The sequence below is a fragment of the Balaenoptera borealis genome, assembly GCF_965194805.1.
Source record: "Balaenoptera borealis genome assembly, chromosome: 17".
NCBI lineage: Eukaryota > Metazoa > Chordata > Mammalia > Artiodactyla > Balaenopteridae > Balaenoptera > Balaenoptera borealis.
The window spans coordinates 42,149,893-42,168,917 of NC_138876.1; the positions used below are offsets into that span (position 1 = coordinate 42,149,893).

The following is a 19,025-nucleotide window of genomic DNA, read 5'->3' on the forward strand; positions in this document are numbered from 1 at the left end:
CAATTTCGTTTTCACTAGGGATGCTACATTAGATTGAGGGACTGCTAAAAACAGCACAGTTGGATTTCAGCAAGGTATATGACAAAACTTCTGTACTGCCTACCTCATAAGATTATCATAAAAATCAAAATGAAAAAAATAATGTATGTTGAAGTGCCAGAAAGAAGATGGTGTTGATTTTCATCAGTGTATTCAAGGTGCACATCATAAAATATTGGAGTGGGAAGGCTGGTTAAGGTCTTAAGAGATAGGAATCTCACACTGGAGAAGACACACGAGGGCTGCAAGGCACTACCCTCAGGCAGGGTCATCATTAAAGTATCCTAGGAAGGGGCTTCCCTGGTGGCGCGGTGGTTAAGAATCGGCCTGCCAATGCAAGGGACACGGGTTCAATCCCTGGTCCGGGAAGATCCCACATGTCGCGGAGCAACTAAGCTCGTGCACCACAACTACTGAGCCTGTGCTCTAGAGCCTGCGAGCCACAACTACTGAGCCCACGTGCCACAGTTACTGAAGCCCGCACACCTAGAGCCCGTGCTCCACAACAAGAGAAGCCACCGCCATGAGAAGCCCGCGCACCACAACGAAGAGTAGCCCCCGCTCACTGCAACTAGAGAAAGCCCGTGCGCAGCAAGGAAGACCCAACACAGCCAAAAATAAATAAATAAATTTATTTTTTAAAAAAAGTATCCTAGGAAGAGTGAGGTGTTGATAATTAATGAAGGCCAACCTAGAACAGTAGCTGTTAAAGGAGATGGAGCTGGAGGAGGCCTGCCTATCGCAATCACCTGGCAGGCTCTAACATACCTGCTTCAGCCCACTGATCTTCACTTTTCCCCTCTCAACCCATTCTAATTTAGCAGGTCTAGAACGGGCCTACAATATGAATTTTGGCAAAAGTCCTTAATCTCTTCTGACGTAATTCTCCCCTCTATTAGTGTATCCCAATCTATCGGGACATCTAAAAACACATTATGTATTGTTCCAGTTCAGGTGTTCTTATTGTTTTCATCTGATAATTACAGGTCAGTACTTTCACTACCACATTTTCCCATATACTCTAAGCCTCATTTAGTGCATTAGACGTTTGTTTACCTCAGTGATATTTGGGTAGCGACTCGAATTAATCTTGGCTGACTTCCTAAGTCGTTTTCTCTTCCACTTAGTGCATCCACTAAGAACATGCGCCGAGTCAGAAGCCACTTGCCAGAGCTACTGTCTTTTATAAAAAAAAAAAAAAGATGGCATTTAAAAAATACCTTCAATTCTTCAAGATAGCTCTCAAGGAGAACTTTTTCAGTTCTACTAATTTTTCTACTAAAATTAGCCCTGATTTCACAGTTCTACTAATTTTTCTCAGGATACACTTTTAGCAATAACATAATTTCTTAATAATAAGTCTGATATATTTAGTAAAAAATTCTAAATATACCAGCAACCTTACTGTTTTACTTTTAGGCATGCTATATAGAAACTTATACTCAGAGAGAATCTATGACAATTCTTATAATCTGTGATTTATTAAATTATCATGTTGGTTGACTGGTTTATTGATTTCAGCTCAGAGAAAGAGTGGTATGTATGGATGCCTTACCTTGGTTCACAAATATTTTATTGTGCTGAAGATTTAAGTTTAACACAGGCACAGCCCAAATATATTGGTGTTGATTTTCATCAGTATATTCAAGGTACACATCATAAAATGTAGGCATGGGGAAGTCAGTTAAGATCTTAGAGATAGGAATCTCACACTGGAAAATAAAATGAAAAATGAAAGTATCCAAATTGAAAATTAGAAAGCATATTTATTAGCTTTAAAAGTTTTTTTTAATTGTAAAATGAAATATCTTCAGTTATCGTGTTTATACACATTTCCATGTGTCTTTCAAAACATGAATACTATGTATGATTCTTTTATAAGGGCCAAAATAACTAACAGTAAAGAACCACCTGGATCTTGTCCTACAGCCCATTCATTCTCAACAGTAAGTGTACAGTGAAAAGGTTTAAAAACTCCTATCCTATGGGATGAGGTCCCAATTCTTTCTCCTGATGTACACTGCAGTTTATGATTCGGCTCCCCTTAACAGAGCCAGGTTTATCTCCCACTGCTCCCTCTCTGTCTATGGTCCAGTCACACTAATCTACTTACAGTCTCTAAATATGCTATGCTATTCTACATCTCTCTGACATTGCAAATGGTGTTTCTGCTTGACATTCCCTTCCCCACTGTGCTCTCCTGGCAAACTCATATTCATTTTACAAGCTCAAGTATCACTCACTCTGTAAAGCCTTTCTATATTTCCCCAGGAACTGCTAATGAACCCTCCTTTGGACTAACATGGTACCTTGTTCATATCTATAGAACAACACATCACATTCTTTGCAATTCTTTGTCTGTCTATATAGCTGTTTTCTCTACTGGCTGTGAACTCCTTGAGAGGCAACCAGGTTCAATGGAAAAACTATGATTTTCAAGCCTAACAGAACATTTACTTGATGCAACACCTTGAGTAAATTACCTAATCTTACTGAGCACCATTTCCTCATTCATAAAACACAAATAATATGTATTTCACATAGTTATTTCATGGGTCAGATAAGATAAAAATGATAAAATGCTGAGCATACAGCAGCAGGCATTTAACAAGTGTTGATTCTCCTGGCCCAAGGTAGACATACAATAGCATTTTTTAAAAATAACATAGAAGTCATTTCTGATAATAAAAGTAAATTCACGTTCATGATAGAAAATTTGGAAAATATAAAAAAGAGAGAAAATCACCTGTAATCCCACCATTCAGAGATAACCACTGTTAAAAATGTTTATCTTCTTCTAATCTGTTTTCCCTGATAGTATTTTTCAATGTGGCTTTAACAAAACCGGAAGCACAGTTTTGTTCTATGGCGCATGTATATGCATTTTATCAAGAAGTATTTTTGTAGACTAGTGAATTTCTTTCAAACGTTTAATGGCTCACAATATTCCTTTGTACCATACTGTAGTTTTAAAATGCATTACCAAAGGAAGGAAGGTCAGGGAAGGAGGGAGGGAGGAAAGCATGGAGGGAGAGAAAAGGAAAGCATTTTTATTTGTTTCTGGAGGGTAGAGGGAGGAGGGAGTGATAACACTTTATTGTTCATTAAAAATGAAGTAATACTTTTGCTTTATTCTAAAATGCTCAAAAGTAGAGATTATTTTTATGACCTATATGCCTAGAAGTAAATAAACAATTGATTATGATGTTTAAGACTCTATCTATGACAAGGTGCTCTTTTCATGCTGATTAGATTAATAAAAACTATATCAATCGGTGAAATTATTCATTACTACAAAAAGTTTCCAATTTCAAAAATTCAAAGATATTCCAATTATTGCTGATGTGAAAAACTGAAGCTAAAATACAGACTGTCTAAAATAGTTCCAACTTACATTCTGTTGATAGGTTGTTCCAAAGGAATAAGCAGCATTTAGTCTTGTCTCTGTGTCTGGACAAAGCTACAGCAAAAGAATACAACTGATAAATATCTCTCACAAATGTTTTCTTTGTTTATAGTCAAGGGTTCTCAACACTCAACATGGACATATACTTTATATAATACTCGTTCAATGTATCAAGGGAATGAAAAGTTAAGGGAGCATCTTTGTTATAAGTCATAACTTAAAGTAGTTTTAAGAAATTCCAATTTAAAACACATGAAAAAAATCAACTCTACCAAGCAACTGATGCTCTATCCAAGCAATAATCTAGTGTTTTCCTCATCTTTGCCTCAGTCAAAAATAAGACACGTTAGGAATTCTCTAGCTCGAATCATACTCACCTGTAAAACACCTCCTTCTAAAGTTTGCCACTTGAGAAAATTTCCTCTTACATCATAAGAAGCAGCAACAAACTTCAGTTTTGTATTCTGATTAAAGAAAAACAAGAATAAAACAATGTCACATACTCTGAAACTCTATAAATATATATATTACATAAAACAGTCTATACAAACTTTCAGAGTTTAGACTTCCACAGTATATATTCAGTAAAACAGTCCATAAAATTTTTTTCATTGTTGATTGATCTTTTCTTTTTCCAGAGATTAAACACACCAAAATAAATGGACTGGGTTTTCGCACAAAAACTATTATTTCAGAATTGAGAGGCAGTGCTGGTGACAGATAACTTCTTTTCAAACCTGTTAAATGTGTGTGTGTGTGTGTGTGTGTGTGTGTGTGTGTGTGTATGGGGGGTGAGTAGGGGAGGGAAAAATCTGTTCTTTCATTCTAGAAGGTCAAAAAGTTGAGGTAAGAATTTGGAGCTGTGAAGTGCTAAGGAAAGGCATAAGAATCCCAGTCAATCTTTGGAAGCCGTTTTTAAACATGTGGAGATACAGGACAGAGATGGCTTTGCATTTGGTGATGAACACTGTCCTTCCCAACCGCACAAGTACTACTTGCTGCCATAACGACATAATCCAGAGGTATCATATACTCAAGTAAGGCAGCTAAACTTTATATTGTTTAGTTCCTCAGCAGCTAATATTTAGATTTAGTTTAGTAATTAAAGTTTTAAAAGCCTATCAAGAATTATGACTAGTAATATTGTTACCTTTTAAAATTATAAATCAAAATGTAGTTATCTTTCAATAATATAGTGACTTGTACCTGGTTTTCCCCTTTAAAACTGAAATTTGTAGGAAGAGGTGTAGTACTGAGTACTTGAGGTGCTAATCCTAGCTGGTCTCCATAGAACAGCCATGGAAGATTCTGTCTCCTATAAACAATCACAATTGTTTTAATAATGGGGAACAATTCTTAATATGTATTTGTGAAAGTAATTGCACTGAATTTTGTCAAAATGATGGTTCGTCATTTAGAATAGCCTTACCAAAATGAAACAGAATGAACAGTGCCCAGTCCAGCAGTATTTTCAAAGATAAACTGAAACAGTCGACATGCATCAAAAGTGGTAGAGTCATAAGAATTCATATTCATCACACACATATTTCCAAGAGCTTGGCAAGATGTTAGATTGGCATACACCTACAAGAGAACAATGACAAAGAAATGTATGGACTTTAACATCCTAAGCAAAAGTTGATATAAAAATTATGCTCGGTTTTAACTTTACCTATTCTGCAAATTCTTTTTTTGGATATTCTTTTGCTTTTAATACCTTTCCTCTAATTTAAGTAGAAAAGAAGTTTCTATATGGCAGATAAATAATTTGTACATTTTAACTGTAAATTTTGGGTGGAAATATAAAGACAAGCAATTAAAAGAAGAACTAACAGCATGACATTTTAAAAAGCTATTATGTAGAATAATTATTTTTGAAAGAATAATAATTTGTTCCTATATTAGAGCTTATGCATATAAATCTAATCCATTTTAAGTGATTTGTTTATCAACAGCAAAATAAGATCATTTGTTGAGTTTGCCCCTCAAACTTCTTTTCCAGTTTTCCCTTTCAGGAAAAGACCACTCCATTTTTAGTTATTCAAATAAAAATCACTGCAGTAATATTCTTTCTCTCCCTTCTCGTATCCAGCTCATCATTAAATCCTATTGGCTCAATCTTCAAAGTATATCCAGAAGCTAAACATTTCTCACACTTCCATGGCACCACCCTTGTCCACGAGTCCACATTCTCTCACTTGGATTACTCTAATGCTCTCCTAAATGGTCCCCCCGCTTCCGTCTTTGCCCCAACAAAATCTGCTCTCCATATTAGAGTGATCTTGTCAAAACCTGAGGTCAACCATTGTCTTCCTTTGCACAAAATCCTCTACATCCCTTCCAGTAAACTCCAAGTCCTCACCATAGTCACTCCCTTCATCCGTGAACTCATCTCTCCACTTTCCCTGCTCACTCTGCTCTAGCCACTCAGGTCTCTTTCCTGTTTCTTTAGCACGAACACCAGAGAACTCCTGCTTTGGGACCTCTGCACTTGCTGTAGTCTCTGCTTAGAATACTCTTCCCCTAGATATTTACAAGGCTCTCTTCTACTTCCTTCAGATCTTTACTCAAATATCACGCTCCCAGAGATGCCTGTCCTGACCACCCTCCATAAAATAGCACCACCTTCCACTCTCTATGCTCTTTATCCTGATTTATTTGTCTTCATAGCACTTAGCACCACCTAACATTTACTTACAATATAATTCCACGAGGGATTTTTCCTCTGCCTTTTCCTGAAATAGATAACTTAAAGATTTGAGAACAGGGCCTGGCATACAGTAGGCCATCAATAAACATTTACTAAATGATAGTATGAATCAGTTTCCCCTAACATTCAATTTCTGCTGAATAAGTTTGGACACATTCAATTTACAAATAATGAAATGTGAAATGAATAACATTTTCTTTAGTATTCTCTTTCAGTCCACTTAGAAAGGGTTTATTTTTCTTACAGAAAATGACTAAGGAGATATATCTACTTAGAAAAGTTTTATTAACTGGGGAAAAAATTGTATCACAATTCTTTGAAATGAAATAAAATTATTTTCTAGAAATTCAAACATACCCAACAAGCAGCTGCTGATGATTGCAAATACTCTGCAAACCATTCTGAAGTGAAAGACATGCCCTGTAAACAAAAAGATGAATTTTAGTTTTAAGTTCAAATAGAAATTCCTTAACCCTACACTGTTTAGAAGACATTAATATGCATATTGCTGAGTTGGAAATAACTAACATTACTTTCTCAATATTATAAGAAAAATAGATTCTAATGGGAATATAAGAATTAATTCTAAGCAATGTCAGTAATTACAAATAGGACTGAATTACAAAATCACATCACTTAGGCAAAGGATATAAGGAAACAAAGTATGTCTATAATCAAAAAAAAAAAAAAACCAAACACTATTATGCCCATTTCACTAAAACAAAAAACAAAAACCAAAGTGCAAAAAAACAAAAGAAAAACTAGATTCTGACTTAGTATTGGTTAACATTTACTGATTTAGGATTATTACACTGTATTAAACTGGCAAGTAATAAAAAAGAAATATTTGTGAATGATTTCTAAGCAACTGGAGACTGGGGATATACAGAGTAACTAATATGTAAAATCTCCAAAGTGGTGATTCGCAAACAATGATGGGTATCAGAATCAACTGTGGAATTTCCTCAGAACAGAAAATGCTTGGCTTCATTCTAAACCAAATGAAACAGAATGTCTAGGATGAGACCAAGGCATGCATGTGCTCTGAAAGCTGCAGATACAAGCCTCTAATTAAGCACCACTGCTGTAAAGCTCATCTGCATATCTTGTTAAAAAATGAGACACTGAGAAGCACCATTCAGAATAAATTCTCTGAACATGGACAACGGAGATAAAACCAAATTATATGAATCGTGACACCACAACTGTCAAAGAAATCTAAAATAAAGTTATGAATCACTTCATAATTCATTATTTTCATCTCTTCAATAAGCAAAAATTCTCATTTTATAAGAAGAAAACCTATGCATAGAAGGTTGACTAACACACACAAAAAAACTGAGTAAAAATGGAAAGCAATAACAACAGTACTGGCAAATGCATGTAAAATGAAGCCACAGACAATGCCAGTGATAAAGTTGTATGGTCCTTTGTAAAACAATATCCACGGAATTTTTAGAAACACTTAGGAAATTTGTCTCAAGGCAATAATCTCCCCAAAAGGAAAAACACATCTTTGTGCATAAAATGGTTGATAGCAATATTATTAATAACAGAAAACCTAAATAGTCAATAGACATACAATTACATGAATTTCAATGCATAAACTGGAGTATTACGTGACTATTTAAAATTATAATTACATTGGTTGAGCCTGGAACACAGTATAGAGAAACCAAGGTAGTGCCTAAAGACTGAAAGACATGTCAAAATAACACAGGGGCTATACCAAAGGGAAGTCCAAATGTGAGACAATTTGAGCTTTGAAAAGAAGAATAACAGTGACAGATTATAACACACTCATGATACCTGGAGTTTGCAGTAAAGTTAAAAAAAAAAAAAAAGCACAGAGAGAAAAGAAAGCATTCTTTATAGAAGACTGCTAACTAAAAATATAAAGGGAACAACAGAATTGTGAAATCATTTTGAAATAACCAATTTAATAATTGATTCAGGTAAGGTTCATCAATGGCTGCTAAAATAGATACGTAAATAGTCTCAAAGTAAAATCTCAGACTAACTTATTAGTCACAGTACCTTTACAATGGAGAGAAGTGGCAGACAGCACCATGACCAGGCAGTCAATTTAGCATCACCACTAACTGCACATCCTGACATTATGTGCTCCTTGTTGATGCAATAGGCTGTACACAACACCCATATCATATTTTTGCAAAAAGACATTTCACTGAGTCTAACCATGAGAAAAATCTAGAGTGTGGGATGCTCTACAAGAAAGTTGGCCTTGACTCTGCAAGAGTCAATGCCATAAAAGCAAAAAAAAAAAAAAACCCCAAAACAAAACCAAAAAACCCAAAAAGCAAAACAGAACAAGGGTCTCTCTGTTCTAAATTAAAGGAGACTAAAAAGATTAACTCAATGTGGGGTCTTTCACTGATCCTGGGTCCCCCTTGCCAAAAAGACTTTATTGAAACAAGTGGGGAAATTTGGATATGAACAGTATATCAGGTAATTCTATTATATTAATTTTAATCTTATTAGGTGTGATACCAGAAAAATGCCCTTGTTCTTAGGAGCTACATAATAAAGTATTTAGGAGTGAAATGTTATACAGCTACAACTTATTTGCAAGTGGCTCAGAAAAAAATATGGATGTGTATGCGTGCATATGCATACGTTTACATACACAGAGAGAGATAAAGAAAATGTGGCAAAACATTAATAATTGGTTAAACTACTAAAAGATATATGCACAGTTATTATTTTTTCCAACTTTTCTGCAACTTAAAAATTTTTCAAAATTAAAGTTGGGAAAACAAACCAAGACGTAAGGTGTTTTTGGAAAAAGGGAATGGGAAGACACTGATTCATATATTTGGAAAGTTTTTATTGATTGTCTGGTATATTACTTGAGGAGGATTGGATGTCTCTCTTATAAAATTATATAAAACTATAGGATAAATACAGAAATAGTTAGAGATGTATGTATGTATATACATAATGTGTGTATATATTTTCTAGCTATGTCTGCTAAAGAGGGCATACTGGGCTTCCCTGGTGGCGCAGTGGTTGAGAATCTGCCTGCTAATGCAGGGGACAAGGGTTTGAGCCCTGGTCTGGGAAGATCCTACATGCCGCGGAGCAACTAGGCCCGTGAGCCACAACTACTGAGCCTGCGCGTCTGGAGCCTGTGCTCCACAACAAGAGAGGCCACGACAGTGAGAGGCCCGCGCACCACGATGAAGAGTGGCCCCCGCTTGCTGCAACTAGAGAAAGCCCTCGCACAGAAATGAAGACCCAACACAGCCAAAAATAAATAAATAAATAAAATTAAAAAAAAAAAAAAAGAATAGGAAGGTATTAAAAAAAAAAAAAGAAGAGGGCATACTAAGCATGGTAAGCTTGGTTTCTAAATATTATCCTTAAGAGCTTCTTAGAGAAATAACTGTTTCCAGGGCTGAAGCAGGAAAAGTACAAGATGAGCCTGGAAATCTTATGGTGCCAGAAAGTAAGGAAATGCTCAAAGAATGATAGAGATATGTCAAAAAGACACAGGAACCAACTCAAAGGGGCTTCTAATAATGGCCAAATCTATGACAATTTGAGCACCAAAACAAATAATACATATACTGGATTATAAAAAATGAATAAAACAGGAACCCACAAATCCATACTGTCCTTACTGAACAAATAAATATATAAAGGTGAGGAAGGGAAAATTCCTTACAGTAGAACGTTAATAATGTGGAAGGAATGATAGAAACATTTGGCAACCATCATAGTAGTGGTTGTTGAAGGCAAGTGACATCAGTGGAAACTAAACCTACTTAGTTTAGAGAAGGTTTAGAGAAGAAGAAGTGTAACCCTGGAAATTCTCCTCAAAAATACTACCAAATACAAAGGGAAAATGGTAACTTAATAGCAGATGTGGTGAGTTTACAGCAGGGGGTGATGGTTAGGTTGACATCACCAGTGGTGGGACAGATGGACATCACGTGTCTCCTGATGTGACACAATGGATTGAGAAGAGCACATCTTTTTTGTGGTTTCCTGCCAGGCATGTCCTGATTATGAAAAAAGACTGGACGGACCCACGTTGAGGGTTACCCTCTGGATTGTAAGGCCTGTAGTCTTCAAAACTGTCGAGCTAGGGGACTTCCCTGGTGGCCTAGAGGTTAGGATTCTGGGTTTTCATTACTGTGGCCCAGGGTTCAATCCCTGGTCAGGGAACAAGATCCCACAAGCCGTGTGGCATGGCCAAAAAAAAAAAAATATATAGTAAAATGACAAAACTGTCGAGTTCATGAAAGGCAGGGAAAGACTGAGGACCTGTTCCAGATTGGAGGAGACTGAAGGGGACATGACCTCTAAATGACTGGTAATCTGAGACCAAATATGAAAAAGAGACATTGTTGGAATTTTTGGCAAAATTATTTTTACTTATTTTGAAAAGGAAAAAATGAAAATTAAAGGCCTGCAAATTTGATAATGGTATATGTCACTATAATCCGAGACTGGAGAAGAATGCCACAGAAAACATAAATCTTATTACAAATGAGCCAATTTTTGGATGATCTTAAGCTCCCTATGTATATGTCTATTTTAGTATTTGTTTTTCTGCAAATATTTGGTACTTGCCTGTAATCCCACAAGACTATACTGGAGGAGAGGAATTTTTGCTTTATTCATGAGGATTCCAGATTCCACCCTCATCACGGCTATCCTTACAGCCCCCCTAGTCACTCCCATTTATTCAGTGACGATTGTAGCAACCAGATCCTAGCCTGTCCACACAAGCTCTACTCATTAACTAACTCCTAGTTAGTCATCTAACTCCTATTCTCTCGGACTGATGACCTCTTCAGTTCCAATTCATCCACTTCCCATTTTACATCCCAGATCTTGTCATCACCAGATTCTGTTGCAAAAGCTCTAACTATATGCCATCACACTCTCATCTATAAACAAGGAACTTGGCCAGATACAAATAATCCTCAAATCTCCAGTGACTACCATGTACAGGCTCTGTGAGGTAGGTATTATTATACCCAACCTACAGACAATAAAACTGACGTTTAGAAAGCCCAAAGGTATAAAACTAATGACTGGTAAATCCAGGGTTCAAATCTAGAGTCTCTGGTGCTCTTAACTATATTATACTGCATTCTTTATAGGATCTATAAAGGACCTTTCCAGCTTAAACATTCTGAGATCCACTGAAAAAGAAATGAGCTCAGGTAGAGAAGAGAGCAACTGTACTTATAAATTATAATGCTGAATTGTTGTCTAATGTTTCTTATTAACTGATAATTTCTGTTTTAAAATGATTTACACATAAATGTTTCTCATTTTAGCCCAAATTAATTACCAAAGGAAGAAATGCAGAAATATCCTTAACAATAGAACAAAAAAACCCTGAAGCATACTCACAAGATCTCCATAACGTGCAGCTGAAATCATACGTGGAGGGAAATTCCCTGTGCTGCTGAAGCATAATCCCCCTGTCTTCATTAATAAATAAGAAAAAAAAAAGTTTATGGAAGAATATAAGTAATTTAATTTAAAAGTATATTCATTACCAATTTGATTAGACTTACTAAAATGTTAGGTTCTGAACACACACAGGACCTGCTGGTATTAATGAATGTTGGTTCACATTGGACACACCTGTCAATATAACAAAAATAATTTTTTAAATGTTAATAAATTACACTAGTCCTAATTTAATTGAGAACTTGTCTTCCTAACTGATTAGATTAGAATAGATTCCTTCAACTAAGCAATTACTTGTAATAAAGTAAACATATTAAAAGTATTAATGCTGATATACTACTCTGTATTACAAGGCAAGGTATAAATAAATAAAATTAACCAATAATAGGCGAATATTCTTTTGAAACCACAGGTAATATAAAATAAAGAGTACTGAATAGCAAAGATGGTTAAGTCACTCAAATAACAAAAGAGCCCAACAAACTCATATAAATGAAACCAAATCTATTTTTATAAGTAGTTATTATCGAATATACTTTCCTTATTTTTCTGCCACAAAGCAAAAAGGTAACACGCTGAAAAGAAACAAGTATCTATACCTTCATCAAATCTACAACAAACACTCTTAAAGTCTTTCATCGTCTTTATTTATTTTAGGAAAATACTTTATATTTTTCATTAATGAAAGATATAGAGGGAGGGAGGGCAGTGGACTAGTGGGGACGCTGATAGGCTTCTATGGGTACTCATTACTTACAAAATAGAACAGGTAGGAGGAGGAGCTGGGGCACAGCACAGAACTCAGACTAGGCTTGGGGAGGTATAAGAGGGGAGGAATAGGGGATCAACCCAGTAGTCTGTATTAGGATGCTACAACCTAGGTCAGCCTGAGAGAAAAGATGATCCAACACTAAGTATCCCCAGGAGAAACTGCTCAAGTATTTTCTGTCTCAAATTTGGGAACTGAAGAGAAAATGGTATTTAGAGGGAGGTCAGCATGTAGGCGTCTAAAAAAATTGAAGAATTGGAATAGGGATGATGTGTTTGAGTTAAAGAAAGGGAGGGGTGTGTGTGTGGTGTGCAGGTATGCATGCATAAATAGGGAACAGGAAGTGACAGAGAATAAGACTATAAATCAGGATACCCGGGTTATGATAATTATCATCACATTTATTAACATATTTTTATGTAATATAATATATATAGTACCTACTATATAATAAGTAGATTGTAAATAAAAGTTACTATTATATACTATGCATTATATTATAGATTATGTACAAATTACATGACAAACAAAAATAGCTACCTTTCACTGAGCACTTACTCTGTAGTGCTTAGCTAAGAACTTTAGGTATGTAAAGTATGTTTCTGAGCTGTGGTAACAGCCTGTGAAGTGGGTGGTATGTCCCCATTCTGAAGACAAGGAGACAGACTTATCGAGCGAGGTCAAACAACCAACAAGACACTGCAACAAGAATTAAACCCTATTCTGTCTCATTTTCTGGGCCTCAGCTTCTTTACCTGTTTATTTCTATCCTTCCTTGGGTTATTGTGAGGAGCAAGGAATCTGATAGGAAAGGCACAGATTCTACATAAATATAAGACATTAATGAAGTCAGCACCCAGCACACCGCTTACCTGTTTCCTAAAGCATTTGCTATTGTAAAAGAGTTTTCACTTTCCTCACAGAGCTTACAAGTTGCTTGAGACAACAACGTTCCATTAACATCTCTTTCCACTAAACAATTTAGAAACAATAAGATGTTAACTCATAGTCAATAGATAAGCTTCTATACACTTCATAAAACCCAGGTGTAATTATTATTCTAGTAATTCTCAAAACACCTTGTTTGCATAAAGACATGTCAAACACCATCCATAATAAAGTATCGAAAAGTGAAGGCTTCCCCGTTCCCACATAAAAAATACAGAAACCAATTTCCAAATCATCATCATCATAATAAATTAATATATTTTCCTCAAAGAACTTCTTACCTCTTACCTGCATGTTCCTGTTACACTGGATTTGGGGAAACAAGTATTTTCACAGACTTCTGATAAGTTTCACAACTTAGAGGGCTTTTGGTGGTATCTATTAACATTGTAAATTCACATACCTTATAATACTACAATTCCATTTTCAGATACCTAACTCACAGAAACACTTGAACATGTACATAAGAATATTCATCAAAACATTATTTGTTAGAAAACAATCTAAATATTTTAAATAGCAAAATGCTATGAAATACCATGGAGTGGATTAAAAAGAATGTGGTAGCTCTAACAGATCATACCATTAATTGAAAAAAGTATGCTGGAGAACAATGTTTTTGGTATGAAATATTTACATAAAAAATACCACTTATATTTCCTGTGGTTACAATGTATACAATGTACATTAAAAACAGGGAAAAAAAAGAGTCTATAAGGACACATTCTAGAATCTACTTCTTACCTAAAATATGGCCAGTGGGACAGTGGCATTTTCCTTCTGCAGTTAAACCACCAGGGCAAGAAATACAGTTCCAGCCATCTCCAGTAACACCTTTCTAAATTAAAAAAAAAAATTATTTTCCCTTTCTTAATTAATGTTCTCCTTCTTAATTGATCATGTAAGTTCAAAAAGCCACAATAGTGTATAATTTGCAGGAGATATGCAAATAAATTATACAAATATGAGCCACATAAAGATTTCCTGGATAGACAATTTGTGCTTATATTCAAAAATTAAGCTATACATTATTACTATAAGTACTGACTACTATTAACTCCAGGCAATAGTTCTTTCTTCCTTATGATTTTCAATTTAAATGAGTCCTTACGCTCATAATTAATATTGTCATTCAGTTTTTCCATTTACAAAGAAAAAATGCAACAAAATTCAACACTATTTAATCAACAGATAGCCAATTAATAGTTTAGTCTTACCTGTTCTAAAATAGTTATTCTAATTTTTAAAAATTCAAATACAATAGCTTTTAACAATTAAGTTATGATTTAAAATGGATGAATTTTATGGTAAATAAATATACTTAAAGTTGTTTAAATTATGAGATCTTTCCTTTTATCTACTAATAGTTTGTACTAGTAAAGGTTTTTGATAAAATATGACATCATCAAAAATTGGGCTTAAAATATTATATGGTTTAGAAAAAAACCTGGGGTAAAAATACAGTAATTTTATTACAAATATGGATGTAACCAAAATTAATAGAAAACAATGGTAACAACAAAACAATGCCACAAATTATTTTAGGTTTTGGTTGAAAAGACTAGATATATCAAGAAATGCTCCTATATTTATTAGTACATTTATACATGTAGGACTATTTAAAAATTATGATAGCTTAGTAATGTCACTGAAAAATAAATCTGCTTTGGCACCATTTCATATTAGCAGCTTTTTATCACTGTAATTCAGCTAGGGTCAATATTTCCAAAAATATAAAGTTTCAAAATGATCATCAAACCTGTAAGTACTAGTCATAAACCAGGACTGGTTTATATATTAAATATTAAATTCCCAGACTCAATTTTTTTAATACAATAATGAGAAGAAACATTACTATAAAGGCAGAACTGGCACACTGACTCCTAATTACCCAAAATGATTCAAAGATATATTTCTGTTAATTAAGAATCATCATATATAGTAACTATTAATTTACTTATTTTCCAAAAATTATGATATAATGAAATGATTAACAAAACAGCAACAGATATTAACCTATTTACTGATGAAACTGGCATTTCATGAACTCATCACTCAGATATCATTACGAACATGAATCATTATATAAAACTGTTGACGCTAAATCTAAGACACTGAACTCACTCTGTACCAAATGATACACACATGCAAAACTGCTCTATATATGTATCATTCACTCATCTATTGATATTTGCTTTTATAACTCAGTTTCTCTATGAAATAAAAATAAAAATAAAGACACTCAAATTTTCACAGCTTTGTGTTTTTTCAGATTTCAGGTTTTAAAAAGTAAAGCAATATCTTTGTTTTTTTCCAAGTTTGCAAAATTTCACTGATCTCCCAAAATTTACTCTAGTAAAAACAAAGTTGGCTTAATAATTTTAAAATCTGTGGGAAAATATTAGAGTACAGCATTAAATTGTAGTTTAAAAAACAAAGGTATTTAATTTATTATTTTTTACAGTATGATTATTTTTTAAAATAAATACTCCATACCATGTTTTCTGGGCACTTTTTACAAGTAATATCAGGTCCTCCATTATTAGAGATCATCTGAAATCCTGGTAGACACACACATACAGTTCCTAAAAAGAAAAGAGCCAATTTTGACCTTGATAAATAAAACTCCAAGATAGGAAAATTTTAATAACTCTTAAGAAGTAGTAGTTAAGAGCAAGACAGCGGAGGGACTTCCCTGGTGGCACAGTGGTTAAGACTCTGTGTTCACAATACAAGGGGCTGGGGTTTGATCCCTGGTCAGGAAACTAGATCCCACATGCATGCCACAACTAAGAGTTTGCATGCCACAACTAAGGAGCCCGCAAGCTGCAACTAAGGAGCCCTCCTGCCACAACTAAGACCCAGCGCAACCAAATGAATAAATATTAAAAAAAAAAAAAGCAACACAGTGGAGCCAGTACTGCGTAGGTTCTAATCTTGATTCTGCTACTTGGTTGTGTGACCCTGAGCAAGGTACTGAACTGCTCTGTTCCTTGGCTTCCAATTTGCTAAAATTGGAACAACAAACAGTATCTACCTCACGGGGTTAATATAAGTTAGTTATTATCTGTAAAGGTCTTAGAATCCATCTGGCACACAGTAGGTATTGTGTTTGCTACCATTTTAAGTGCAAGCATAAATAAACTATTAAGTTATAACTGTTAAACTAATAACCAAACTACTGATTAACTGCTATGGGAGATTTTACATTTCTATTTCATCCAACCATACACATATATTCAATGAATTCAAATTTACTTTGTCAAAACAAAACCTTATTAGGAAAGTTATCTCGATTCAAATAAATCACTGTTTTCCTCTGTTTGGAAAGATAGTAAACTTTATAAGATAATCACTACTCAATTTGCTGGGTAGGTAAGGACAGCATTCTCTAAGAAGGCATTAAGTGGATACAGCACCCATAGGAATCCATGTAGTAGAATGCTTATGATATCAGGGTTCATAACTATGAACCTTACACTTTAGAGTCTGGGTAATGCTTTCTCATTCATATTTCCTCACCTGAGAATCCTGACCTGTCCTACACAATGACTTAAATAAAGATACATCAAATTTCAAGATGGCAGAAAGTTAATACCCTGGGTGCCCAAACCGAAATTAAAAACATTCTAAACTTTATAATATGGGAAAACTCTTATTCTGAGCAGTTTCAGTGAGGACAACTAGGACCAAATGATGAACGTCTCAAGAAAAAAAAAGTTAAGTTTAATCTAAAGAGACTTTAAAGGCAATCAGTAATATTCAACAATGAAAGGGCTAAATCCTAAGGAAATCTATAATATTACGGACAGACTGTATAGTGGAAACACATAGGTCAAGACTGAGGGCAAAGAGACAGGAGTTCTTCCCGTCCCCAATTTAGAAGACAAAGAAGACATTACGACCTCATCTGGGCTTCCATTGCCTTATCTGTAAAACGAGAAGACTGGACCTGATTACGGTTAAGGTCCCTTCCAGCTCTAAATTCTGGGATTTGAAAAGATCAAAAACTATCAAAGTTTACAAGCGCTAATTTGCATTCCCTCCCTAACCTGTTCTGTCACCTGTTCCTCTGCACCTCAGATTACTTCTCTATTTTTCTTCCTTCGGTAGTCAGCTTTCCAGGTGCCTCCCTAAAGACCCCCCGGATGAGGAGTGGGGGACTGGAGCCGAGAAATTAATTACGACAGCCTATGAGGTAGCGGACTCAGGGTTTCCCCAACCTCACTTGTTGTGTGCAAGCTTCAATCCTCCAAGGAAACCCTCCTCTCAGGCGTTGGCAGTTAACCTTTCTGAAACATTCCTTCCGCAGACGAAAAGATGTTTTAGTGACGAGGGGTCTGGGGACAGCATCAAGGCGGAGGTGTTACTTTGGCTAGGGCCCATCCTGGATCGTCTCACCTCGAGCATCCTGCCTCTGATTGGGTCCACACGCGACACAGGAGAGCGCGGAGATATCGAAGTACTGGTTGTGGCCGCACGTCTCCGGCTGCCGGAAAGGGAAGAAGAAGGTCTGAGCCTGTGAGACGCGAAGAAGGACCAACAAGAGGACCAGAGTCACACCCGCAGCGTTTAAGGTGGACCAAGCCGCCATTGCCACCACAGTCCCGCGTCCGCCCGTCACCATGATGCACACACTAGCGCCCGCGCAGTCTCCGGCGCCCCATCAGCCTCCGCGACAACTCTGCAGAGCTGATTGGACAACTGCGGCCCGGAAGTGTCTGCCTGCGCTGCCTGGTTGCTAGGTTACCAAAGCCTCGGGAAGCTGGCTGGTCTGGGAAAGGATGAGTTCGAGGCAAGCTAACCCTGGAGCCTGGTAGGTGGGACCGGCTATTGAAACCGTTTGCTTCAAACTGCTACTCGACCCATTAGCGGGACGTGAAATCAATTTAGGAGGTCGCGAAATAGATAACCACAGAAAAGAAAATATCTGATTTTTATCACACAAATTAAGTATTGCTTCATTAAACTGTTAAATGATATTTACATCAAAATTTACACAGACTAGGTCATTTTCGTGTTAAAGGAGACATTCCAACAATGTATTTGTCAAAATACATTGGTCAAAAAAGTAGGAAAAGCACTGATCTGAAATATGCAATGTTGGAAGATTGGCTCAAGCACTAAAAACAGATCTTTCCTGACAGACCTTTCTTTGTGTTTCCATGTTCTGTGTTTTAAGCATAAACATCATGATTATAAAATGAGATCTTTAGTCCAGTTGTGAATAAAAAAGGAACTTATTTTTTAAAATCAAATATACACATACATGATTGTTGTCTTTCAAAATGGGCACTCTTGGAAGCTGTTAGCCCCGAAACATTTTAGAATTACCTTCAAAGCCAGTTTCTGGGTCATAAAAGAAAAAGTTATTTCTTAATATTTAAATTTCACTTCTGCTTTTGTTGTTGTATTTTGTTCTCCCCCCCCAATAAAATCTGGCATATTTTGAAGCCACCTTATTCATCAGTGGTATCTTGAAATGACTTTTGGCTTTCCCAAAAAACCCACAAACTTCATAATAAAAATGATGATTTATCACTATTAAGGAAAATACACACACACGTATAATGTTCTCAATACGTGTGGGAAAATGCATCTAAGGAAGTTAGATAACTTTAACTATTAGCCACCATTAGGCCTAGTATTTGTCATGTGACCTTCCCTAAAAGACCAGCATTCACTTTGTCGCTAATATC

At 35.6% G+C, this 19,025-nt stretch overlaps 1 protein-coding gene across 4 annotated transcripts in view; it reads right to left on the bottom strand.

Annotated features, from left to right (window-relative positions):
* The window catches only part of TMEM67 (transmembrane protein 67), a 44,156-nt gene extending 26,053 nt beyond the window's left edge, over window positions 1–18,103 (bottom strand). For 3 of the 4 annotated variants that reach the window (XR_014236358.1, XM_082363275.1, XM_082363276.1), the window contains exons 1-13: window positions 17,728–18,102; window positions 15,823–15,911; window positions 14,071–14,164; window positions 13,251–13,350; window positions 11,714–11,783; window positions 11,547–11,621; window positions 6,513–6,575; window positions 4,875–5,029; window positions 4,652–4,760; window positions 3,823–3,909; window positions 3,434–3,499; window positions 1,595–1,751; window positions 1,096–1,219 (exon numbers count right to left, since the gene is read on the bottom strand). Coding sequence is in view for 3 of the 4 variants with exons in the window: in XM_082363275.1 (XP_082219401.1) it covers window positions 1,096–1,219; window positions 1,595–1,751; window positions 3,434–3,499; window positions 3,823–3,909; window positions 4,652–4,760; window positions 4,875–5,029; window positions 6,513–6,575; window positions 11,547–11,621; window positions 11,714–11,783; window positions 13,251–13,350; window positions 14,071–14,164; window positions 15,823–15,911; window positions 17,728–17,953 (1,415 nt within the window). In the remaining variant the exon portion in view is untranslated. Of the gene's footprint in view, window positions 1–1,095; window positions 1,220–1,594; window positions 1,752–3,433; window positions 3,500–3,822; window positions 3,910–4,651; window positions 4,761–4,874; window positions 5,030–6,512; window positions 6,576–11,546; window positions 11,622–11,713; window positions 11,784–13,250; window positions 13,351–14,070; window positions 14,165–15,822; window positions 15,912–17,727 lie in introns of all 4 variants that reach the window. The other variant, XM_082363277.1, reaches the window with a different exon arrangement.
* Between the last annotated feature and the right edge of the window lie 922 nt (window positions 18,104–19,025).